The sequence below is a fragment of the Dipodomys merriami genome, unplaced genomic scaffold, assembly GCF_024711535.1.
Source record: "Dipodomys merriami isolate MVZ:Mamm:240054 unplaced genomic scaffold, mDipMer1.0.p SCAF_110, whole genome shotgun sequence".
NCBI lineage: Eukaryota > Metazoa > Chordata > Mammalia > Rodentia > Heteromyidae > Dipodomys > Dipodomys merriami.
In genome coordinates this window covers 2,976,582-3,003,526 of record NW_027202383.1, presented here as the reverse complement: position 1 = coordinate 3,003,526, position 26,945 = coordinate 2,976,582, and the positions used below count along the sequence as shown (strand labels likewise).

At 49.8% G+C, this 26,945-nt stretch overlaps 1 protein-coding gene across 1 annotated transcript; it reads right to left on the bottom strand.

Moving 5' to 3' along the window:
* Positions 1–993: 993 nt before the first annotated feature.
* Trib2 (tribbles pseudokinase 2) lies at positions 994–25,380 on the bottom strand. The gene is made up of 3 exons (XM_070015284.1): positions 24,375–25,380; positions 18,821–19,113; positions 994–3,433 (listed from the first exon to the last, which is right to left on the bottom strand). The coding sequence occupies exons 1-3, from the start codon at positions 24,642–24,644 to the stop codon at positions 2,965–2,967; spliced, it is 1,032 nt and encodes a 343-aa protein (XP_069871385.1). The 5' UTR covers positions 24,645–25,380; the 3' UTR covers positions 994–2,964.
* Between the last annotated feature and the right edge of the window lie 1,565 nt (positions 25,381–26,945).

The window sequence follows — 26,945 nt, the reverse complement described above, 5'->3', positions numbered from 1 at the left end:
CAGCCCCAAGAAAAGAAAAAAAAAGAGGAACAAAGAAAGAGAAAAGATGACTAAATAATGGCCTCAGACTGTTACAGCCTTGTCCTCCTGTACATGACAAATCTGTCTTGGGAGGATTTTGATGGAGCCCCATGCACACGTTGGCAGATACGGCAATTCCAATAAACTCTGCACTACTGATGACAGTAGGTTCCCTCTGCCTGCATCTCATTACCTGAATCCCTTTTGTTTCCTAGCTTCCCTAAGACCCTTCCTGACAGACCATGACAGATTGGGTGACCACCATGGAAGACAGGTTTACATTCTTCACATCCTCCTGCCTCCCTGCCCACTCTGATTTCAGATGGAACACAGCATCTCTGAGTTGACAGGATGCAGGAAGGATACAATCACTTGGAGAGTCCAGGCTCCTCCATTCTGAGCTACTCAAATATAAGGGCGACAGGGGAAATAGATGCCAGCTATTAGCATCTGGATGTCCTTGGACTTTTTCAAGAAGTTTGTAGCAGATGCTGCTTTTCCCATGAAATCCATGTGGAAGGCAGGAATGTTTGTGTCTTAGGGGAACTCCAGTTGCACTGGAAATACATCATCACAGTCCCTGAGAACCCCTGAGTGCTGACATTATAGCACAACTTGAACAAGCTTGGGGTAACAGAGTGGGGTATTAGCCTAACCCTATCCTCTGAAAGATTTTTTTTCTTTCATGTTTTACCTTGGAGAAACTACACAATTCGTTGGATTCCCTAATCTATAACTGGGAGGTAATCCATCTCTCCTAAGGTGGTTGTGGTGGTTAATCCATGAGCTATTATATCTAGATTGGTCAGCACATACCCAAATATTATGAAAGGCTGCTTTTATAAATAATGACCATGGGTCACCATGATGGAGAGACTGCCTAGGGAAACATAGGACCTCTTGGCTCACATTTGGTAAACACAAACCAGGTGGCCAAAAAGAAAAATCATTCTCCAGATCCCAGCATTTTAGTTAAATACGCACAATTTTATTGATTGAAGAGATTAGGACAAAAACATTAAACCAAATACAGGACAAAGCACCAGAGGCCATAGATCCACCATGCACATCACCCATCTTTCTCCTACCAGGTACTTAAAAAATAGGGGGAGAGGGAAGGGAAACAGAAAGGTCCTTCTTGACACAGCACCATCTTCAGAATGTAAAAACCCTCTCTCCTCTCTCTCTTCCATTACCAAAATAGAATCCAGGGTAAATCCATGGTTGCCTTGTCTCGTGGTTATGAATACGGAAGTTGCCCTCCTGGGACGGGGACTCCAACTAAGCAGGCGTGGTGAAGCATCCAAGATTCTGCACATACATGCCACGCACTATAATGAAGCACAAATTCAAGTAACATTTACATACTAGAGTCCACGTGATGCCTACCCAAAAAACAGGACCATTTCACAGAACATATACAGGCAGTAAAATTCGAACAACTGAGGTACTAGAAACACAAATATTTATGCCAGAAGAGTTCTGTATCATACAGCAATAGAAAAAGCCATAATAATAATAACAATAATAATAATTAAAAAGAAAAACATTTTTGCCACTCGAAATCAAATAAAGCTATCTAGAAAAGCCAAATAAAAAGGTTATTTTTAGGGACAGAAATACTCCAAACAAGGGGAGAAAAATTATAAAATGTTAACTACAGCATGTAACATGTCATCCCAAGTCGACCCGTAATTGAAGTACTGGCTTATAGTTAATACATCACAATGTGACATTTTCCTTAATAAATAGAAGAGTTCTTGAAAACACAAAGGTGCGTATTGGGATATAGATAACTGTTTGTGTATTTATATCACCCTAGCTTTCAGCTTATTATCCTTCCCGCTTTTTCTGTCCTAACCAGAGGGCCTTCCAAGCCAAAGGATCATTCTTCGATAAAGAAAACTAAATAGCTGCCCTGTATTTTATACATGTGGGACAACCTGCCTGGTTTCACTAGTTTCCTATAAAACAAAGACAAAATGTTTAGTTTGAGATTAGAATGTCCCCAAAGCATCAGACTCCCGGAGCTCACTGCCCTCTCCGGCTCTCCTCTCACGTGAGCCAAGAGGAGAGTTTCATCGTTCAAAAGAACAAAGTCAACAAGGAGCTAGAATTCTCCTTCCACTTCCCCTTTAGGGCATGATACCGTAATGCATCTCGAAGTTCGACTTCTAATAGCTTCCTGCCACAAACCAACTGAAATGAAACAGAACAGTCTGTGACTAGTACACAGTTGTGTCCTGTAGGGAGAAAGCACTCGCATGCCATTTCCTAACCAGGATAGTGAATCGTTTATTTCGAAGAAATGAGTTGAAGAGGGAGATTAAGAGACACCAACTGAACTTCTGTTTTGTTTTAATTTAGCACCCAGGTTGCCGATCAGTCTGTGTGCACCGAATTATTTTCCGATTATTTTCTAGTGAAATTATCTACCGCATAGGTGGTTGGCTTGTTTCAAAAACAAACGAACGAAACGAAACGAAACAAAAATCCTCAGCCAATTGTTCCTTCCCTGAATCATAACGAAAGTTAAATGCTAACAGTGCAATGCCAAGATGTGTCTTTGAGGCAGAGAGTTTTGAATTCTATCAAGATCTGCAACTATCTGAACAAAATGAAAAGTGGGGTCGGAGGGAGGGGCCCAACTGGTAAAGGGCAGGAGGGGGAGTCTCCCAGGCTACAACCAGGGAAGAGAATCTCCGGGGGCTTCCACCCACCCGACTCCAACCCCTGCCCCATGACATCTCTCGCCCCAATGCTACATGTTTAATCAGCAACTTCAAAGTTTTCCTCTTCGGAACCAAGAAACGTATGAGTGCGAGTGTCTGTCTGTCTGGCTGGCTGGCTGCCCAGCCAGGCCATTGGTGTCCCCGGAAGAACTCCTTTGTGGGGCCCTCTCTCACTCCTGGTACCTGCCAAGTCTCCATGGACCACATGAGCTCAGTTAAAGAAAGGGTCCAAATTCTCCTCCATGTTCACATCTGGCACTAGCTGGTCAGACACTTCCTTAGCACCGTATCCCGAATTTGAGACGCTAAAATCTGTAGAAAACCAAGGGTGGCCCAGAATTTCCTGCGAGGTCAGTCGCTCGGAGGGCTCCCGTCGCAGGATGCTTCGGATGAGGCACTTGGCCTTGGGCGACAGAGTCTCTGGAATGTTGAACTGGCCACGGCGGATCTTGCTGAAGAGGGAGCTGGGCTCAATGTCATGGAAAGGGTAACGCCCCACCAACATGGTGTAGAGCATCACGCCCAGGCTCCACACGTCCGCCGCCTTGCCCGAGTAGCTGCCAGTGGTGTTCAAGATCTCTGGGCTGACATAGGCAGGACAGCCATGCTTGTCAGACAGCAAGTCGTCATCTCCCCGGAGAATGTAGGCATCTTCCAGGCTCTCCAGCTTGACCCGAGTCCTGCAGGGAAGACCACAAGATGGAAGGTGTGAACTCTCGAGAGGTGGAAGACCATCCTTCCATCGTAACCAGAGTCCTCACTCACGTCCACCTTTATTCACTCACTCATTCATTCACTGGACCAAGATGGAACATGATTCCTTGAGCACCTTGTGTCTTTCAGAGACAGAGCTAGATGCCCAGGGGACCCGGGACTTCAGGGACCTTTTCGGAAAGCCTGACAATCTACCAGGGAACTCGATCAAATCATTACCAGCTAAACCATTAATATGACCTGATGAAGGAACAAGAGTTAGTCCAGCTTACATAATAATTATGGGTCCTATGGCATTTGAACTCAGACGCATTTTTAATCACCATTTATTGACTTATTTTTCACAGTATGGAGTTTGAACTCAGGGCCTTACACTTGTCACTTGAGCCATGATCCCAGCCCTTTTTTGCTTTAGGTCTTTTCTTTTTTTACATAGGATCTCGAATGTTTTATATTACCTTACCAGTGGCTGCAATTATAGATGTGAACCTCCACACCCACCTTATTTGTTGAGATGGCATCTTGATTAGTTGTTTGCCCAGGCTGGCCTCAAACCTGGATCCTCTACATTTCTACCTACCAAGTTCACTGGGATTGCAAATGTGAGCTACTGCCCCCTTGGCCTTCAACTCAGACCTAACCAACGGGGAAAGCCACAGCATGGTCCAGCTCAAACCATTCACCCTGTCCTCAATGTTCCCCCTACCATTTGAAGACAAGATGATTACCACCAAGAATGTGGATGTTTTCCCTGGATATGCGGAGTAACAGAGAGGAAGAACTGAACTCAGGCTCCTGGCATTCATCGTCACCCAGCAAGAGGGCCCCACAACACCACGGGGTATGACATACATGAAGTCCTGCTGGGTAAATTCCTTGGGAAATGAGTTGACGTCTTCTATTCAGCATACATAATTTGGTGTAGGAGAAGCTGAGGACTGAAATGCCATTAAACTTGAAGGTAACCGAGGGGCGCCGTCGACCATCACGCTAGCTGCTAGCTCTCAATCCCTCAGGCCCCACGAACTCCGCATCCATCACACCCACAAAGGTCTACTATCAGGGATGCAAGGGTGGACAGGTGGACAGGATACAGATAGCACCCATAAGGCCCTCAGGCTTTTCCCCTTCAGCGCAGGGGTCCACATCCGGGCCTCCACCCTGCTGGACCCTGCGTGCTTATGGAGCTTAAGAGTGGGAAAAACACGCCAGCCACTGTGGTCCTTAAGTCAGAGCTTTGACCCAAATCCATCTTCTGCTGTCTGCCCTCCGTCCAGGTGTCACAGCCAGTGACAGAGTCCCACAGTGTGCCGAGACACCCAGAACAACTCGCTAGCCACAGGTCTGGTGAAATGGGACACTGACTCCAACAGCTTGTGGGTAGAGGACAGGCACTCTGAAAAGCAAGGAGTGCTTTTGCTCTGGACTTGTTTCCACCAGAGAAGGAGAAACAGCTAGAAGAGGGCTAGGCCCTACAGCAGGGTGGTTTCCCGGCCAGGCACCATCTCTCACAGCTCTGTGTGCAGAGTCCTAAGCCACCCAGAACCTCTGGTTCTCAGCTTTACAAAAGAACCCTGGGGAAGGCAGTTTGTTTGTTTGTTCAATTTTTGTTGTTGTTGTTATTACAAAGGTAATGTACTGAGGGGGTACAGTTACGTAAGTCAGGGAAGAAGTACATTTTTTTTTCGACAATGTCACCTGGAAGGCAGTTTTTGAAAAAGTTTTGGTGTGCTTATAATTCATCTAAACCATTTGTAAAATTCACCAGCACAGGTCTTTTCCTCTTCCCTTTGCTCATCCCATATTCCATTGTAATTGGGAGAGTACACCGTCTCCTCCTGCCCCTGGAGCTAATGCTCAACAAAAATAGGAAGGATCTAGCTGTGCTAATCTGGAATTGAGCTGATTAAAAAACAATCTTTCTTTCCCTTGCTTCCTCTAATCTAAGGTGGCCGGGGGCACTCACCCATCAGCCTGGCCAGCTGTTCCAAGATGGATGGACACAGCCGAGTCCACGGAAGCCGAGGGCTGAGGGGAGGGGAAAGACAGGATGACCCCCACACCTGGCTCTATGAGTGAACCAGACTCCTCACCCCAGAGTCCTTCCCTGGGCAGCCTATAACCACGGGAGGGGTAGAAATCCTAAGTGTTCTAACCATATGAGCTGGGGCAATCAGCCCCCATGGAAAAGGCCAGTCCTAGAATTGGGGAGCTCAGGTTGGGGTCTGGGTTCGCTGCCGAAGCCCTACAGGGCTGTCTCGGCCCATCCATAAGGCAGGCCAATGGCCTCACCTTGGCTTGAAGCTGACCCCCAAATCTGTCCAATCCACACTACTCCCTCCATGCTAGTCCCTTTGCTGCTGCTGGAAGGCTGGCTGCGATCCCTCTGGTGATCTCCGCCTATGTCATCCCACTGTGTGGAATGCCCTTCCTCAGCTCTACAGAGCTCCCAGGATCAGGGAGACCCTGTCCAGGCATCCCAGGCAAAGCAGGACCAGAGCCATGGTCAGAGCCCCAAATGCCATCCACTGTTCCTGAGTGTTCAGCATCCAGGCTCTATAACAGATTGTGGTTACTCCATGTGATGCCTTCTTTCACACCTCCAGGAGTGCATGGGCAGGTGAGCGGGCCACTTGGGATGCAGAGAGCAATCCCTTGCATCACTGGTATAACACACCTGGTACTGGGCAGATGCTCAAGAAGCTAAGGGAAAGTTGCATGTCAACTCTTAGGGCTTTGCTGGGCTGATCTCATAGGATCAATGACCCCTGTTCTGTCCACCTGGCCGAGGGTACTTGGAGATGAAGACAGAGATGGATGGAGGGCAGACTTGGTAAACCATAATACTCAAGACACTTTTAGGGGAGGAGGGAGTTAGATGGAATTGCAGGAACTAGACTTGTCCCTGGTTTGATCAGGGACAAAGCTCCCACCTCCAGCTCTTCATGCTAAGGCAAATCTGCTGCTTGTTCTTGTAGATTCCTTGAGTTCACACCTGCACACTGTGACTCTCTCCTCTACCCTCTGCCCCAGCAGGCAGCAGTGTGTCCTCATAAAAAGCGTGACCCCCTCGTTCTAGAGGCTTTTATTCTACATGGAATGAGGGTCTCAGAATATATCCATTATTGTCCCTCAGCTAGAGGTCACCTCTCTCTAGAGAGGGCTGAGAAGATATGCAGCTACCTAAATAATTCAAGAATGAAATAAAAAGACGATGCCTAATGCTTCTTAGCTGGGTTGCTCCTGGGCTGATTTAACAGCACTTTTGCATCCACTGGGGTAGCCTTGTCTCACTGAGTTTGGGATGCACTGCTGTAGCACCCTGGGGACCAGGCCAGATCAGGGAAAAAGCGCATGCTCAAGTCAGCCCAGAGTTCAAGTTGGCTTTAAAAATCACGACGTTACCAAGGGTACTAGGTCATCAACCTACCCGACTCTTGCCAAGTGCTTACATGTGTATTCTCTTTCAACATATGAGATAAAATTCTATACAGGAGTCCTGGTGTGGAGGAAGAGCCACAGAGGTAAAGCAAGCTGATAGTGTGGAAAAGGCTGACCAGGGAGGGCTGCTGACCCTCTCCTGGCTGCCCCAGCCCTGCCCATGCAGCAGATGGAGCGGATGACATCTGGGACATTCGGTAGATGAAAATCCATCCCTGGAGCAGTACCTGTGCAGGTCGGTTGGAGAGAACCAGCGTGGGGGAGGACCCAGTTCTTTACTTCCCAGCATTCCATGCAGGTCAGGGGAGAGGGTCAAAGAAACCAGGGAGAGGACAAAGAGAAAAGGCAGCGCTCACAGGCTTTCTTCTGACCTGGCCTCCTGTACTTGTTTACATCACTCAGAGGCAGGGCTCTGGGTTGTCGTTAAGCACTGTCCTTCCAGGATGCAAAGCACGTGGAGTAGCAAAGAAGTCAGCCACACAGGTGGATGTCCAACTCTAGTGCCTGAGGATTTGCTGTGCAACTGCAGGGCGGCTGTTTTACAGTTCTGGGCTCCCTCCCTTTGGGGACTGGGCTGCCAGGAATGCACATGGGGAGGGCCTTGAGGGGCAGGATGTGATGTAGGTGGCAAAAGGAGTGGAAATGCACCAACAGTCTTAATCATGTTACTCTTTTTCAGTCTTCCCAACCTGGGGAGTGTGCATTTCCCAGGCAAAGGAGGTGATTTCCATGAAAATCCAGGGGATCGCTTGTGGTCCTCCTAGTCCTTCAAATGTCCCATTCATCATTCATGCATGGGACATACAGTCATGGAGTGCTGACTCCTCAAGCTGCTCTTAAGACTGTGGGGATAGCGCGCAAGACATGCAAGGTGGCCCTCGTCCTCTTGTTTTTGTGAGGATTGAATGAAAAAAGGCACGAGACAATCGCTGTGAGAACCCAGCAAAAAGTGAGACAAGTATACTGATCTCATGGTTAAAAATGAGGCTCCATCCCTCAGCCCCAGCAGTCAAGGCGTGCAGGGTGGAGGTGGAAGTGGAGAGCAGGAAGGGGCAAAGGATGCTACATCAAATACAGAGGCCCAGGCAAGGGGAAGTAGGGGACCTCACCCCCTTCTTGGGACCTTCCCATCGTACCTCCCTCAGCCTGAGATGCTTCTCCTGGCTGTGTGCCCAGCTCAGCCCTATATCTCATCTTGTCTCAACCCAGCTCACCAGGATGTGTGTTCTGGACTAAAGATGGAAAAGAAAGCTACCCCGGTGTGACCTGAGCGGAGAGGGAGTGATTTTTTTTTTAATATTATTTTATTTTATTTGAAAACATACTGTACAGAGGGGCTATCTAGTATAGGTATGAGTCAAGCAGAAAAGGTCAGATAATGTGATGTTAGGAGAGGGAGTGATTATGGTGGTGAAATGGCTATAAATGGCAGCCATGGGAGCCCAGGGCAGGTGGTTTGGCCAGAGAAGCCAGATCCCTGCGTGTCTTTTGCAGGCTGTCCCTGGCATAGGAGAAGAACAGCCTGCCTTGCTTTCGACCTGCTGAATGAACACAGCTCCCACGTGGGCAGCCTGTGTTCTCAATGCCGGGCAGCCTGGTGCCAGGTCTCTGTTGCTGGATCTCACTGCCAGTGAAGACGCCAGAACCAGCAGATGCAGATCACCTCCAGGCTCCTTTGGAGAAACATAAGGCACCCATGTAGCCCCGGTTCCCTCCATCCAAGCCCAGCACAGGCTCAGGAGCGCCAACTGCCACTACATGGAACCAGCAGTGTGACCACTGTCTCTCTTGGCTGTTTTACTTCCACAAAAGAAGAAGGAATAGTTACAGGGTATAAACAGGGCTCTTCCCACTTCCAAATCCCAGACTTTAACATTCTCTTTCATCTTAAGCTGTCATGAGCAAACACTTCGTATAGGGCATATTGATGATCACAATCAACATTCTCTTATTTGAAAAAAAAATCTCTTCACAACATCAGGTAACTATGTATTAAGAACTCTCCAGATAGTAGGTACTCTTACAGGTTTCCTTCCCCACCCCACTCATAAAAAAGTGAAAGATAAGGATGAATATATAAACATACTCTCTAATGTATTAGGAAACCAATGTCCAGACAGTTAACATCCTAAACTCACTAAAAATGTGGACAGCAAAATCGATGTCAGGAGAATTCTAACCCCACTGCCTTCTCCAAATACTTCCTGGCCACAGAAATACTTTACCATCAGACAAAGGCTTTCAAAGGGTGGGGTCTACATAGATGGAGATATATGATCTGCCACATACACAGGTTGCTGGGGTGTTCTCACATACTAGAAAAAGAAATTAAGGCACAGAGAGCAGATGTGTGGCAGGTCCACAGCTGTCTTGCAAGCGAGCACCAAGCTGAGAAACAAATCTGTTTTTACATCCAACCTCCCTGCTCCATCCACAGCAGCAAAAAATAGCATCCACCACGAACCAGACTTTAAAACCTTTCTGTATTACCCCAGGCTCTTGGCAGGAAAAAACCAGAAAAGGGTGGACCAGGGCAGGGCTGAGCTGGGAGTTCAGCCAGACAAAGTGGGCAGGGCAGGGACGGGAAGTCCAGGGCCTGAGGTCATTGAAGGCTCTCTAGGCCTGACATCCAGGCAGGCTAAGGGTCAAGGGCAAAGGCAAATCACTCAGGTGTGGCCTTGCTCTCTCTGTTCCTGGAAATGTGCCCTTGGTGGCCAAGCAAGCTAAGCTAGAGGATACCTGGGAAGAAACCACCACCACCAAATAGACCCACAACCTCCACTGGAACCAGATGGGTCATGACACTGCACCTACTTTGATCCTCAGTTTCATATGAGTGTTGATCTTCTCAACAAGTCACCTGTGAGAGCCACCTCTCCTCCAGGCCCCGTGGTTTTTGTTTTGTTTTGCCAATCCTGGGCACTGTCCCCGAGCTTCTTTTGCTCAAGGCTAGCACTTTACCACTTGATCCACAGCGCCACTTCCACCTTTTTCTGCTTATGTGGTACTGAGGAATCAAATCCAGGGTTTCATGCATGCTAAGCAAGCACTCTACCACTGAGACATATTCCCAGCCTGCCCCCCCCCCGCCACCCCCCAGCCCTGTGTTTTTCAAGGGAGCTGGGAGATAGTTGGTAATCAGTCAAGAATACACTGAAGGGTAGAGGGAGACGGATGTAAGGAGAGGGAGGCTGGATGCTGGCTGGTTTTACACAAGAAGCAGACCCACAAGACCCACCCTCCCCCACCCCTCGCTCCCATAGATCAGAAAATGAAGGCCTTGCCAAGAAACAGCACAAGTGGAAATGAAAAACCCAACCTGGGTCCAACACACTGGTATTTTCTACAGCACCATCTGCTCAGAGACAACGGAGCTCCCGCACGGTGGATGCACCGGACACATGAAGGCCACTGGACCAACAAGTGAAGCCATCCCACTCCCCAGGAGGACAGCACGCAAGTGCAGTCTGTAGACTTCAGGACTTCCTGACTCCCGTTGCCACAGCAACAGAGGGGGAAACCCAAGCAAGGAGAAAGTATCATCTGTGCCTATCGTAATCCTCATCAATACTCCATTCACCACCTGCTCCCCGTGCCTGCAAGTGGCCCCCCAAGGACCCCTCCTCCCCAGATCTGTTGATTGGCCTCTCAGCAATGCTTTCCCACATTCAGTCCTGGAAGGAGAAACCCAGAAGTGCTGCTGTTCACTACTCAGCCTGAAATGGGGTTCAGAATGGAAAAATGGGTTCCTTCAGGCCCCAGTGCTGGGTACCATGAGTACACGTGTGTCTGTACATTCCCCAGGTCAGACCAGATGACAGGAAACCTAAAGGCGGGACTCCTGCACAAACTTAGACACATTCTGAGCCCGCCAGGAACCAAAACACCTGGTCAGCTCTTGGCTCTGCTATTGCTAAGGACCTTCCTCTCCTGGTAGATTTCTTCCTGTTGTAAAGCTAACGGATGTTTCACTCTCTCCCTCGTCACCCCAACCGAAGGATGTCAAGGCCCCGTTTAAGTCACATCATGCTGGAATCAAATCCAGTTCCCACTTGTATCACAAGGGTGATACACATTTATTTCCAGAATCACCAACCTAACTCTGTCTCTGCTCTCCAGAAAAGACCCATCAGTGGCTCCTTCTAGGTTTTGGGTCAAGTTCAAGGTCAGGATGTTTTTCTTGTTGGCTTCACTGCTCCTTCTCAGCACTTCCTTCCTTCCTGTCTCTTGGCTTCGCTCACCTTAGTGTCTCCTTCCTGCCTGCCTCTTGCCTCAGCTCGCCTTCTGGGCCCTTCCCTTTCCTTCTGTAGTCTCTGACCAAGGCCACTCACAGGTGCCCAACACCCATACGAGGCATGATCATGGTCCCCGATCTCCCCTCTCCTGCTGAACTGGGACACAACTATCCACTGCCTCATCCAGTCCAGTGGCAGGAGCTCTCCAACATCTACCACCGCTACCAGCATGCAGAAAGTTAATGCAAGATAGCATGACTCCCATATCATAGTCTCCCTCCATTCCTCTGGGGTTCAGGACTCTGGCCTGACTCTACTAACAGAACCCAAAAAAGTTTCACACAAGCTGCTCTCTGTTCTGTCACTTAGAGAAACTCCTAAGAGTGCTGGAGAAAGAACCATGACAATGTGTTCACACTCACTCCCTCCAACTCCAACTGAGAGTCTATCTATTCATACGTGCGTTTTATCCATTGTCACTCATTCTCTAAGTACCTATAATGCTAAGACCCGTGTAAGGCATGGAGCCTGCAAAGACAAATGGACTCCACCTTACAGTTCCACGAAAGCAGCAAAACCCATTACATAAGATGAAGCAACAGGGAGCGGAGGGCTGCCCGGAGGATGGATTCACTGGTGGTTCTGTGCTCACGTGCCTCAGAAAACGAGAAGTTCCCTTCTCACAATGTTCAAAGAGCTGGCCCTCTGGGTGCCTACTCCTTGCATAACTGCATGGGAAAATGTCTTCTGATAACTGAGATCTTTTACCGGGCTTTTAGCTGCAGATTTGTATTGGCAGCCAACCTAGTGCTGGATGTTAAAACTCTGGGCCTCAATTTCTTCATCTGTAAGCCAGTGGTAATGAGGATCCCTTCCTTTCTCACTGGGTTTAAATGGAATAATTTAAGCAGTCACTAAATGGAAGTTAATTAGGTAATTTAAAGCATGTCGTTAGTCTGTGCATGGTGGTAGGCCTAGATATTACTTACTTGACATGGGGAGGGGGGGTCTGTGAGAGTCATTTCTGTCTCATTTAGCACTGCAGTGTCTCTACCATCTCATAGTGCTGTGCATAACAGGTGCTAGATAAACACTCCCTGCATGAATAAATACGTGCCTACGAGTTGTTAGGTTATGAGGCGCAAATCCAACAATCATCGAAAGCAGCCATGGCAGCTTTGTTCTCAGGACCTGCAATGCACCAAGCATAGTAGTGGGAAATTCACATAGTTTATTTCTAACCTGTGAGGAGGAGGCTGAGATCATACAGACAAGTAGAAGAATCAAAATTCTTCCCCCGTGTCCTCTTGGTTTGTCTAGAGCCCCAGACAAGCAAGTTTCAAGTAATTGACATGTGGTAAACAGTCCAGCCAGAAATCCTACTCCGGAGTACCCACAATTTCATGAATTTTTAATCATAGAACCTTGGAGAAGACTGGCCTTCTCTAACAGTAATTAGCCTTAAAAAAAAAGTATAGATGCATTTAAACACCTAAAACAAAATCTTAAATCGATGTCACTTTGGTATAAATCACTTAATCAAAATGGCAGTGATGGGTTAATTTCTCACTTGATGAGCAACTTTGAAAATAGCTCTTTGCAAAGGTGTCTCCATGGGGATTCCTAAGTTTTCTGGGCTCCAATTCCAGGCAACGACCTACATTTGAATGATTTCTATTTATCCCTGCCTCTCTCATCCTGTCACCAGCCTCCAACCAGAGCAGCTCTTGCCCAAAAAAGGGAATCTTCATTAATTAAAAGGCAATGCCCATGCCCATCACGACTGACACATAGTGAATGAGATCCAACCGCTGTCTCCAGGAAGCTCCTAGGCCAGCAGAGGCAGGAGACAGGGACAGGCCAGCGATGTACACATGAACTATCAAAACAGAGCAGCGGACAAGATACTACCCAGGCAAGGATGCCAGAAGAGAGGGACACTTACTCACCACACAGAAGCATGGAGGGAGCAACTGTGACAAAGGATCAGTACAGCCTCAAGCACCTAGAACTTGAAAAGAAAGATGTATAGCTATGAATGAAAGGAAAGCCGGGTCTGGTACCTGGAGCTCCTATACCAGCCACAGGCGCTTTGGTTGATATTGAAACCTCACTAGAGACAGGAGTAATCTGAAGATCTAAAGAAAGAGCCAGACAAAAGGAAAACTTTGCCATCTATGGGGTGGGGGGAAGACCTCCCTACAGAATGTGGTGTCACAGGGGGCACTTATTATACAAAACCCCCTGAGTTTTCCTGACCCTGGGTCTCAGCTCCTACTCTGCAGAAGCAGTGACAGACTTCTACTTGGCAGTGGTAAGAGATAGAAGAAACATGTGAAGGGGTATGTGTTTCTCAGGTCACATGAGGCTTTTCAGTGCCTAACATATCAACACTACACTAAGGGGTGTAGCACAAGTGTAGCAAGAAGCCTTGTCCCAGAAGAGAAAAACGGCTGGGCCAAACTAAGCAGGGAAAGATGCTCCAGTACTTTCCTGAGGCAGCCCAAGCATGAACCAGCATTCGAGGTGGGAGAGGCGAGGTATGGAAGAGGTTAAGGTCAAGGAGAGCTACCACTTCCTGAGGTTGATCACGGGCCAAGCATTGAGTTTATGCATATGCATACCTTTGATTTCATGAAGTTCTTCCTGTTATTTTCACGCTAGATATAAGGCATTCTGGGAATGGAGGTTAGGAAACCTACCAGGGTTCAATTTTCTAACAAGTGCAAGAGCAGGGTTTGGAATTCAGATAGTAAATCTAGTAATGGGCCTTTCTCCCAAACCCAGGCTGTCTCTCAAGGCCTAACCTGAAACATGGTCCTCAATCAGTAGGCTGATAGAGCAGACTGACAAACCCTTTGGGGAATGTAAGGCAAACTTGCTGCCTTTCATCAGATTCAGGACCCCATTTTGCAGGCTAGCCCCACCCAGTCATCACAGATTTGCTGTAGGAATTTTGAATGGACAGGTGTGTGTTAAGGGCAGTGGTAATTGAGGAAATAACAACACAAATGCCATGGCTGAACCAGACCACCTTCTCTTCAGACATCTGGTCAACCTTCCAGTCTTTCTGAGCCTCAGGCTCCACATAAGATACATTTGACCTGAGTGTTACCTTCTTTGCATTAACTTAATGATTATCATCAAAAAAGGTGGCTGGGGCCTGAATCCTATCCCCTGAGTACCAGGACACCACCCTTCACAGAAAAGGCTACCAAACACAGAGACTTCATTCCTCACAAACTCTCCCAGTCTAGGGCAATGCTCACCAAAACTGGTACTGCTTTATGATGACTCCAGAGCCATTTGCCACTTAATGATGCCCAGCTCTGTACTTGAATTACAGAATCATCTCAGTTCACGCTCACAACCACCTTACAGGGATGTTATGAGTAATTTCTGCCTTGAAAACTTGCAGCTCAGAAACATTAAGTGACACATCCCAGCAGGTAGCTAATGAATAGTAGAATGAGAGACTGAATCCTGACCCTAAATCAAAGTTGTTTTTTTTAAAGTAAAAGAATATGGTTATTGCTAACTCAACACAACAGAAGGTACACTGACAATGGGTCTAAACATGTCCTGGAGTGTCATCTGCATATAATATCTGCAAAACTACCCAGGAAAACCAAACCTAAGGTGCTGACAGCTCCACCAAGAACGTACCCGTGGAGGTCACCTGCCTGCTGTATAGAGGGTGGGCAATTCACAGGTGAGGCGCATGGAGTCCACTTATCAGGCAGATCTTATTCTGTACCTTGTGAGGCCCAGTTATTGGGCCTTGCACCCCCTTTCCATCTGTCAAGCCAGGATCCAGAGGGAACAAAAGTACACTGTTATGACAAAGAAGACTGATGTATGCAAGGTGTCTCAAGCTCAGTGAAGCAGGATTGCCAAGTGGCTTTCATGCGCTCTTCATAGAAGCAATGGGTTAGCAGACACAGATCTCAGTTTCAGATTGCCATCAGAATGAGAGGTGATTGCTCCCGGCAGCCTGGACCCAGGGGGGAATGTGAAGACTCCTGGTCTGTGGCTTCTTGCTCTGTCCTCTCAGGAAGGTGGCCATTTGTGATCTGCAGGCCAAAATACAGGCCAAACCGTGGATTCTGCTCTGTTAACCCCACACAGCCAGTAGACAGAGCGTTGGTGAACTATGTTCTGTGTGACAGACCACAGGTTTTCCAATCTGGACTTAAGAGGTTGTAAAACACAACAAAACTGGCTACTGACTGGACGGTAACCATCCGTCCCCAAAAAGCTGTGACTTAAGAAAAGCTGTTGCCAGTTATAAGGAACCCATTTCAATCGCCCTTGAACACAGAAGTGACCTGCCCACACAGATGCTTGTTTGTTTTGTTCTGGAAGGACCAAGTCTGCAGGGACCTCGGCCTTATGTGAGGCACGGAGACAAAACACTCCCGACTGGGAGTGGGAGGGGCTGGGTGCATTCCAGGCTGCTGTCCTCTGGGACTGGCTGCCTGAGACAGCCAGGTCTCCGCATCCCCACCCACTACCCAGAGAGGTCTCTTCCATCTCTCTGATGGAGGCTCCACGGTGCTCAGATAAGCCACAGGGCTGTTCGCAAAGGCCCAAAGTAATTTTAGACACGCTGGCAACCAATGATGGCCAGACTCCCTCACACTCCCACCCGTCCTCTTTCCAAGGTGGGAAACTCTCTCGCAAATTCAAAGGGATTCTGCTTTAACACGTCTGCCCCAGTGGACTGCTCTGCTTTCACATTGGCTTCTGACCCTCCTTCTTCCTGTCCTCTCTGGAGAGGGTGGCAACAGGTCACGTGGCAAACATAACTGCACACCTACCAGAACGCTCAGTTCTTTGTTTAAGAGCTTCTTACATCTGACTATTTCTTCCCCAGGCTCTGGGGTGTCGAGGACTTGGGCTTTGCCACAATTCATGCTTAGCACTCTTAGGTTTCTTCTCAGAAAAGAGAAGCGAGGCCTGGAGAAAAAAACCCTGTGACAGGGACTTTGAGTCTGACTTGTCCCCTTCATTGCTTGCAGTATAGGTCATGGCTAGAAGTCGGTCGCTGAAGCGTGAGGTCTTGGGATCCACTCCTGCTCCAATGTTTCATGATGCAAGGAAGCCCACACTGCTCTCACTCACACCCCAACTACCTATTTGCTAGAGGGTGCTATCCCTGGACATGCCAGCCCAGTACTCAATAATGCTCCTCTTTATGGAAATGCTTTACACGTGCAGGTCCCTGTGGGAGAAAGCCTGGTGTTCTGGATGCTCACAAGTGAATGAATTTCACCTGTGAGAATGAGTTTTCAGATGAATGACTTTCTTGGCAGTCTAGCTGACTTAGCAGGGAATCTGCCTATTCATTCTTGGTGGAATGGAGACTTCCCAACTCTGCGCTTCACAGCCCAGGGTCCTCAAAGGCCCACCATTACCCCTCTATTATGCCTCCCGTCTCCAACTTTCGCAAGAATTAAGTAAGCTAAACTACAAACAGTGTAGCCGGAGGTCAACAAACATTACCTCCAATTAATTTTTGTAGGAGACGCAATTAAATCTCCAAGGAAGACGGAACACAGAGGGACAAGGACCAACACCTTTGTCGGCAATCTGCTGAAGGGCAATACACATTCAGTCAGCATCCCAAAGAAGCCCAGACCTGAACATTATCATTCGAGAAGAACTTGGAGCCAATCTGGACCACAGAAGAAGGAGGAAGGTGAGGCTAGGGTGGGGTGGGGTAGGGGACCCAATGCAAGGTTTTAAGGTCACAGAGGTTTGTGACAAGAAAACCAAGATAAGGACTTGAGACTCCGGGCTCCAAAGGCAGATGGTGAGCTGATGAGCTCTAAGCTTCGGACAACCTTCTTCACCTTGGTAACAAAGCCAACACAACACAATCAAGGTCAGATCATTACCCATGATCCTCCTCTGTGGGCAAAAATAGAGGAAAATGACCAATAGCTGTAAGTCCAGGAAGCCCAGAAGCCCCTGGTATATGCAGCTGGATTATAAAAAACCATGAAATTCTTCCATCTGGGTTAAGTAACAGCAGGCCATTTTCCCTTAGTAATCGTCAAATGCTTGCCAGACATTATATAATTAATTAGTTCAAACCACAAAGATTTTTTTTTTCTTTTCTGTCTTTAAAGCATGTATTGCTCTATCTGGCTTGTTTGGCCACTGGGTTTCTATGAGCAATAGATTGAAACTATCAGGTCACTGAGCTGAAGCAACAAAGGAAGAGGTATACAGAAAGCTCTGTGCAAAAGTTCTGTAGTGGGTGCACAGAAGGCACCCAGAAGTGAGCAAAGTGAGGGAATGAATGGATGCACTCACCCATCACCACATGGTCTTGGTGAAGAGCCTTGGCCATGGATCCTCTACCTCACAGATGAGAACACTAAGGACAGCCATGAGAACCCAGGATCTCAGGTACCTGTAGCTTTCTCCATAATTCCTGGAGCACAATGAGCAATGAGTATAAAGTTGTTGCCTCCCCCCTCTAAAACAGCACATTCTTCAAAGGAAACAAGTGGCTCCATGGATTTCTACGAGCAAAATCAGATGGAAGAGAAAGCAAGGCCCCAGAGCAAGGTGTGAAAAGGAGAATGGAAAGAGTTCACGGTCGAACCATCACGGACCCCAAATATCCAGCACCTTGTGCAAGTGTTTCCCGAGAGAACCACAGCTTTCCTTTAGTGTCACTCCTGCCTGAAGCTGCCTCACATGGTAACCTGGTACTGCCCACACTAAGCCTAAATCCTCTCCTATAAATCCTTTCTGTAATTGGGAATGGTGGCGTGACTCTGTGATCCGATTTTCTTGGGAGGTGGAGACTGGGGAGATCCATCTTGGTTCCAGGCCAGCCAAGGCATAGATGTTTGTGAATCTGCACCTCAGTGGCTAGGGTGGTGGCATGCCTCTATCATCCAGGCTATAGGGGGAACGCAATGGCGGGGCACAGTGTCATGCACCTGCCATTGAGAGCCACACGGGAAAACACAAGTAGGAGGATCATAGTCCAGGATGGCTTGGCATACAGCAAGACCCTATTCTGAAAATAACCAATGCAAGCATGCTTGCTTGGGCGCATGTGCGTGTGCACATACACATAGACACACACACACACACACACACACACACACACACAAGTCCAACACTTTCCACCCTTCAAGACCTATAGAGAACTAATACCTCCAAACCTCAGTTTCACAAGATCCAAACCAGTCAGATTCCATAAATTCTCCTGTTTCATAGGGCCGGCCACTATCTAATTCATCTCAATACTCCCAGACCAGAAAACTGTGATTCCTTCATACATAATACATGCCTAGGAAGCAGCTATGGAAGGGATGAATAAGTGATAAACACGTGTTTGTAGACAATGAGGGTTCAAATGGCATACGGTTTTCAAAGTCCTTCCATTCTCGGTATGCAATTTGCCACACCAGTTGGCAATCACCTTCAGAGATCACATCAAACCACAGCCTAGCTCAGCACTGTCCCTTGGACTTGGCACGTAAGTGCCATGCTTGCTTGCTTTCCAAGGGCATCTTAGTCCTGCAGTAGTCTCTTGTTTGTCCTCCTTAGCATCTTGCCCCGCAGCTGGACAACAGGCAGCCCACATGGGTCACTACAGCCTTTTCCAGGACAGACTAGGAGCTGTGTCAGTCCAGGCTAAGCCTCACTTACCTCTCCTCATCCTTAAAGATGAATTTCCGCAGCTTGAGGTCTCGCAGCACCAGGCCGCCGTCATGGCAGTGGGCCACGGCCGAGGCGATCTGGTAGAACAGTCTGGCCGCCTCCTCTTCCCTCAACTTCTTGCAGGTGCGCACGAAAGAGTGCATATCTCCATAGCTCCGCTCAAAGAACACATAAGCTTTGGTCTCCCCCAGGAGGATTTCGGTGATTTGGTTGATGTTGCTATGGGCAGACAGGCAAAAGCACGGGGCCAGAGATTCCTGGTAGCAGCTGATCTCAAATACCTAGGACAGGATGAACAAAACCCGAGTCAGAGACTCCCCCTACACACCAAATCAGAGGAGGCCGACCCCTCCCCGCAGGCTTGGGCTTCTCAGGTGACAGACAGCATTCTGCACATAGATAAGAAACATGACAACCCTGGCTTCTACCAGCTATGCAGTATCAAAAGTGTCTGAACCTTTCTGAGTCACCGAATCTTCCTGTGTATAACACAGTAATAAAACTTGGCTCAATGCATTCTGGGAGAAACTGAAGGTAATATACACAGGATAAGTTGTATTGTTCTTCCTCTAGCCTAATTGCCTTATTATAGAAAAACCAAAGGCTAAATTAGATGACACAGGTAACATCTGATTTACTTTCAGAAAACATAAAGAACAAAAATGCACCTCAATAAGACATTATAGAACATACTAGAAACTCACATTTAGTGTCTATTCTCTGCCTAAGGGTTCCCTACATTTAATATGTTCATCTTACAGATGTGGAAACTGAGGCACTGACCAACAACTCTAACTCCTGCCCCCTGGTGGCAGAGCTAGGAACAAAACTGAAGCCTTCTCAGACTGTGGTCCCTGTTTCTGTAGGCTGGCTGCTTTCTTCCCTCCACACATATCTAACTCAATGAAACAGTTATGCAATAATTTCCTATGAATCAGAATTAGCCTGTGAAATGCCACCTCGCTGCTGCCTAAAAAGAAATGTATCATCAATATCTTTGGAACAAACCTAAGAGAAATGAACAGTACAGAGAAATCTCGAGGTTGGAAAAGGAAAGCTTTCATTCATGATTTAGGAATACTAGTGCTTGCAGTTAGCTGAGCACAGTGGCTCACCCCTGTAATCCTGGCACTTGCTACTCTGGAAGCAAAGGCAGAGGCAGGAACCTGTGCTACATAGAGAGACCCTGTCTTAAAAAAGAAAAGGAGGGAGGGAGGGAGGGAAGGAGGGAGGGAGGGAGGGAAGGAGGGAGGGAAGGAGGGAGGGAGGGAAGGAGGTGAAGGAGAAGGTACATGAGAGGCTTTGTTAAATAGAAAAAGCAGACATAATAGAAATGTGCCTGCCCCCCCCCCTTCTCTCACTCTCTAATGATGGTACTGGGACTTGAACTGGAGGCCTGGATGCTTTTTCACTAAAGGCTGGCACACTACCAGAGGTGCAGCTCTACTTTCTGGATAAGTGGCAGTAAGTCTCACACTTTCCTGCGTGGGCTGGTTTCAAACCCTGATCCTCAGATCTTTGCTTCCTGAGTAGTTGGATTAGAGGAGTGAGCAGCGGTTCTCAAACATTGAGCTTCCCAAGTCATTTTGTGTCAGCAAGGCCATATCATCATCTGTCTATGGCTTGCGAGGGGGAGGGGGGGATTGGAATCACAAACCTTTTTTTTTTTTTTTTTTTTTTTTGGTCCGGTCATGGGGCCTGAACTCTGGGCCTGGGCGCTGTCCCTCAGCTCTTCAGCTCAAGGCTAGCACTCTACCACTTGAGTCACAGCGCCACTTCCGGCTTTTTTCTTTTTGCTTATGTGGTGCTGAGGAATCGAACCCAGGGCCTCAGGCATGCAAGGCAAACGCTCTACCACTGAGCCACCTTCCCAGCCCTACTCATCCTGGCTGGGCCACCCTATAAACTGGACAGCACAGGTAATATAGGTAATGGACTAAGTCTGAGACCTCTCTCTTCCACCTAGATGCTGTACTTTTCTTTGATCCTATTCCTACCCAGAGATCTGAATGAGAGCTAAGTCCATCTCTGCTGACAACCTTCTCAAATGTGTACACAATACTACATTTCTTTTCAGGGAGATCCAGGTCTTCCGAAGCTATTCAGAGCATTTAAGGGGGGAAAAAAATCTGTGAGTCAAACCAGGGACAATAAACACCTCAAGGGGGCTGGTGCTAACTGGGGCTGAGGAAGCAAAGTTTAACAGTAAATTGTGAATGAACCATAATGAGGTATCTCAGGAAAGCCTGCAGCTGCTGCCACTACACCCTAGAATTTAAGAATGAATACTTCCACCTCTCCAGAGACCACAAATCACACTCTGAGACTGTCAAAGGATGACCTCGGAGCAGTGACCTCAGAGGGCCGCTCAATTAGGAATCTGAAATGCTTGAGTCAACGCTAACACCCAGACTGCAGGCAACAGAACGGGTCAAACCTCAGAAATTTCATAGAGAAATAAACCCTTTGCAATAGCTAATGTCAACACACTGCATTATATAATAAACCAGAGCTGTTCTGAAGCGCCAGGCTGCAGGCTCTGTCGCCAGGCCTTGCAGTTCTGATTATTTATAAAATGTTTCCTGTTTCCAGTGGCCTTTACAAAAAATTAAATGAATAATAGGTGCCTTTTTTGGTAGTTCAGTACATTAAACTTATTATCCTGCTCCACTGCTGACAAACTGAAAACCAGATTTAAAGAGGAAAAAAAAAATCTAATGCATGAATGGACGCCTCAACATTGCAGACACACGTGTGTACGTACGTATGAACCCTTTGTAGAAGAGACCAAATTCCAAGATGGTGGACAGAAAATGGAAACTAAAAGAAGTACTTATGTTTTTCCAAGTGGGAAGGAGCCAAACTTTTATTAGTGGCTTTAACAGGCATTTATGGGCTTGGATTGGTTGTTAAACCATCACCTCCAAGTACAAAACCAAGCCATGAGCCTGGTTGCCAGCTTCGTTTTAAATGTTTAATTTGGAGCCTTGGTTATATAATGTGACAGTTCAGATAAGGCAGTCAGATTAAGCCACATTAGTAATGTTTGCAAAAAACAGTGCCTATTCTGCCAAGACAGTAATTATGTCAATCTGCACAGTAGCTCCCCGCATTTCTAAGAAAAGGATCCAGCTAAAGACCCCTAACAGTCCTTTCCCCATTTTCCTAGCCAAAGTAGGCACACGGCAACAATAAACTGGCTGGATTATTTTGTTTAAATGGCCCTTGGAATCTCCCCTCCCTCCCCACCCCCCCAGTGTCCTATGCAATCCTTTATACACAGCCCTCTAATAAACAGCATCCTTGCATTTGGCCTGCTTTTGCAGATTTTTCTTTTTTCCCCTTGGGTCAACACAAAGCTAGGAAACATGAGCCCTACGTTCTACAACATCAAAAGGAACTTCATTCAATCTGTAGATGCATGCTAGGAGACCAACATGTGTAGCAGTTCACAGATCCAGCCCTAAGAAAACTCCGAGTTCCCTAAGAGCTAGCTTAGCTTCCCGGGGGGTATCTATCACTGCTTTACTTGAAGCACAGCTCGACCACATCACCTCTGATAGACAGGCAGGAAAACAGAAGCCTCTGTGTCTGAAAGTGATGACCTCTGCCAAGCAGAACAATGATACTGCATTTAATCCACTTGCAGCCACACAGTAATTGGTGAGGGACTGATTCAATCTTTGCAATAACTAAACCAGCAGATTAAGGACAGTTTTAGGCCAGAGAGCAAGTCAGCTAATGCCACTGTAAGGTCAGCCCGCAGTGAAATATGTCTTGAAGGATCTGCAGGGAGAAAGAAAGAGCAGAGGCCAGAGTCATCCCTGATTTTAAACAAAGAAATCACAGCAGGATGGTCCGGGAGAGTCTGGCTGCAGTCTCTTTACTTAAAAGCATCTCCTGGCTTTGCAAAAGGGGAAAAAAAAAATTAAAATTCTGTACTGAAGTTGAGCATAAGGAGGGAAGACCGGGTGCTGGGGAGGAGGGGGGGCGGGGAGGAACGCAGTCAGGGCTGTGGAACTCATTCATTTCAAAGGATGACTCTTCTATTGTGTAACCTTGCAGGACTTCTGAGAATTCAATCCAGCTGAGTCGCCTACTGAATTCTGCTTAACTGGGCATAGTTGCTCTGGCTCTCCAGAACTTGGAAAAGATGTAAATCACCCAAATGGCCAGTACAGGCTACAAGCAGTATTGAGAAAGGTCTCACGCTTGCCCTAAGGTCTCAACCAAACAATCACGAGGCTGACCGGCCATCTCTGCCATCCTGATTATGACAAGGGAACACTCCATCCAGTCCAGTAGGAAACAAGAACACTCCACAACAACGGGTCTGGTTCAAGGGAAGCCAGTGAGGGATTCTGTAGGACCACAGCTGGACTGCAGGACCCATTTCAAAGCAGCATGAATAGCCACACACACACTCCAGTCCTCCCCCACCCCAATACCCCCCGCAAAAGCAGTGATCAAATCTAAAATTCACAATGAATTCTTGATCGATGCCCAATGCTGATTAGTACTGTGTTCTACTGTACTCGTTTATTTGATTTTCATCAACTACTTCTTCATCCCTTGGTCTGGTGGCCCAGGCGTCTGTCTACACAAAGACATGCAGACCACAGGCCGGTGGTTCAGGGTCAAAAAACCAACGGGGAAACCCAAGTGTCCACCTGCGTCTCAGAGCCCTGGGTCTCAGGTGTGGAGGGGAGTGGTCGGGATGGGGGGGTGAGTGATCAATAAAATAAGGGCGGGAAGGAACTGAGCCTAGAAGGACCCCAGGGAGCCCGCGTTCGTCCCCCGGGGGCTCGCAGGGCAGCGTCTGGTGGCCCTTCCTGCTTTCCAGGCTCCGGGAGGAGCAGGATTGGAAAGGGCACCTTAGGAACAAAGCTTCCACACCTGCCCGCCAGGAACAATGGCTGGGAAAGGGAATCGAGTCCGGGTTCTCTTAAAAGCGGGGAGAGGAGGAGGGGGTGGGGGGTCCCTGGTTCAGGCCGGGAGGGGAGGGGGTTCGACCTAGGGAGAGATGTCCCCAGCACAGAGGGAAGGGGGACACGGACGGCGGGACCCGGCGATGCGCAGGGCACGGGGGGAGGGGGCGCTGCGGGAGCCTGGGGGTACACGCGCATCCGCGCCCCGCGCAGTCCCGCCGCTCTCCCTCCCTCCTTCCTTCCGTCCCTCCCTCCCTCCCCTCTCTCTTTCTCCAGTCCCCCCCTCCCCTTCCCTCCCGGGCTCTCCCCAAAACGCCCCCATTGTCTGCACCGGCCTAAAAAAGAAGAAAAAAAAAAAACTTCCCAACTAATGCAAGCCGGGCAAATGAACACGGAAACCCCGCTTTCTCCAGACCACCAGGGAGGAGAGGCACACGACCCCGCGGGTCCCCCTCTCCCAGACCCTTCCCCAGCCCGTCGGCCCCCTCTAGAATCTTCAGAAGACAATAATGATCAAAACAATAACAACATCAATAATAATAAAGCAAAGCAAGCAGGCAAGCGCAGCCCGGGCACGCCGGGCACGCGGGGCGCGCCGAGCCCGGGCTCCGTACCTTGCACACCAGCTCCTCTCCGCTGTGCAGATGCACGGCGCGGAAAACGTGGTCCCCCTCCAGGGGCTCCAGCAGTAAGTATTTGCCGATGCAGGAGACGCAATGCGCCAAGTTCGGAGTCTCGGGCGGGCTCGGGGAGCCGAGGTTCGGGCTGAAACTCTGGCTGGGCTCGGCGGACCTCACGGAGGACAACTCTTCGAAATCCTGGGTTTTGTTCCGCGATCTCCCATACCTGGCTATCGTGATGGGGGTGGACCTGTGTATGTTCATGAGTGTGCGATCGCGCCCCGCACACGCACACACGGACACACACAGGGACGGACGGACGGACACCGGCTGAGGCGGCCGAGCCCGGACTTTCCCCGGCGAGGGCAGCCGCCGGCGGGGACCCCTCGGAGCCACGGGTTCCCAAGACGAGAAGAACGCAGGAGGAGCTGGGAGGGGCCGGGCGCGGGGCGGCTCGCAGCGAGATGGTCCCCCCGCCCGTACCCCGCACGAGGAGGTGCGGCGGGCGCCCCGCGGGGTCGGGGCCGGGCTCCGGCGGCGGCGGCGGGCGGTCCGGTCCTTTTGTTCGCCGCGAGCGGCGGGCGGCGAGGCGCAGGCTCCGCGCGCTCCGCGTGTCCCCGGCTCGCTCGCTCTCGGTCCCACGCGGAGGAGGAGGAACCGGACTACAGGCGGCTGCAGCCCAGCCCGGGGTGCCGATCGCTCCCCGCCCCGCAGCGGGGCAGCCTTGGCGGAGCCGCTGATCAGGGCGGAGGAGCCCCGCCGGAGTTGGCCGGGTCTTCGGGGAACGCACGGCCGGCGACTCGTCCTCGGCGCGTTTTGGAAAACCGAACCACCACCAAAAAAAAAAAAAAAAAAGAAAGAAAAAGAAAACAAAACACGAAACCAGGAGCTCGCGGCCCGGCCCGCCGGCTCGCGGTGCGGCAGCCACGGTCTGAAGACACCCCCTTTTTCTTTTTGGTGGAGAGGGTGGGGGGCGTGGAAGGAGGGGGTGCCGGGGAGGGCCGTTACCTACGTCTTAACTGTAGATGGCGTCTGAGGCTTTTCCAAATCGCCAAAAGCTCTCTCCAAAACAACAACAAAAAAAATCAAATTACACAAAACACACACACAAAAGCAAACTAGCCAGGGAGCGCTGAACTCGGAGCGGTGGGCGCCGCCCTCGGGAAGCCGGCCACGGCGGCTGGGCGCCGGGTCGGGGCGCAAAGGGCCACAAAGCCCGGGGGGCTCGGGCGGCGCGCGCGCGCGCGCGCGAGGAGGTCGGCTCGGGCTGGTGCCGTCGCGGCTCGCCGGCGTCCCGGATTCTTCCTCCGGAGGGGGCTGGGGAGGGGGGCAGAGGGGGGAGCGGGCGCTCCGGGTCCCCGAGACGCGAGCTTCCCGGGGGGTGGGGGGTGAGGGGGAATCCCACGGCAAGAGCCGGGGCGCTCCCCCGGCCCGGCCGGCCGCGAGGCTTCCGCTCCCGTGGCGGGCCCCGGATCGCGTCCCGGAGTAACGTGCAGGCGCTCGGGCTCCCCGCGCGCGCGGAGCCGCGGAGTCGGTGGAGAACACGGATGCCTCGTCTTCTTTCTTTGATGACTGTGCTGATTGCTTCTGGTTCTTTCCGGCCACCCCCGAGGTGGGAGAGGACTTAGGACTCGGTATTTAAAAATTAAAGGGGAGCGGGGGGGGGGGGGAGGGGTGATGGCCGACGGTGCCCGAGGCCAACCCCAGCGCTCAGCACGCCCGCATCTCCCGGCGGCCAGGCGGTATTAATAGTTACTTACGTGGCCGGGGATCTCGGCGCGAGCGGGGCTGTGCGTGTGCGCGCGCGCGTGTGTGTGTGTGTGTGTGTGTGTGTGTGTGTGTGTGTGTGTGTGTGTGTGTGTGTGTGTGTGCTCGCGCGGGCGCGCGCACCGCGCGCGTGCCTGGTCTCCCCATTCAATGTCACCGACACATTTCTACGGAGCCCCCTCCTGCCCGCCCACTCCCCCTCCCTCTCCCCTTACAGCATTTACGATTTGCTGAGTCTGAAACTAGTCCCGCCCAACACCGGCCTCGTCCCTTCGTCATTGGACGGGCCGCCGATCCATCATCAGAGCCGCTGCCAGTCTGTGTAAGGCTCTCCGCGCCGGCCGGCGGCGCGGGCGGCTGTAGCTCCTGGCCGGCCCGGGGGTGCGGGCGCGGGCCTCGCCCCTCGTTCGCTCGCACTCTAGCCTGATCGCTCGCTGGGCCCTGCGAGGTAAACAAAGTGCGGTATCCTTCCGCGGCCCGGGGCTCTGCCGCAAGCCCAGCTGCGGGGCTGCCGCGTGGGGGCTGCCCGGGTCCCAGCCTCGGTGCCCGCAAGGTGCCCAAGCCGTGCCAGACCCCCTTCTTGGACCCACAGCATGCTTTCTTCTTCTTCTTCTTCTTCTTCTTCTTCTTCTTCTTCTTCTTCTTCTTCTTCTTCTTCTTCTTCTTCTTCTTCTTTCTTCTTCTTCCTCTTCCTCTTCCTCTTCCTCTTCTTCTTCTTCTTCTTCTTCTTCTTCTTCTTCTTCTTCTTCTTCTTCTTCTTCTTCTTCTTCTTCTTCCTCTTCTTCTTCTTCCTCTTCT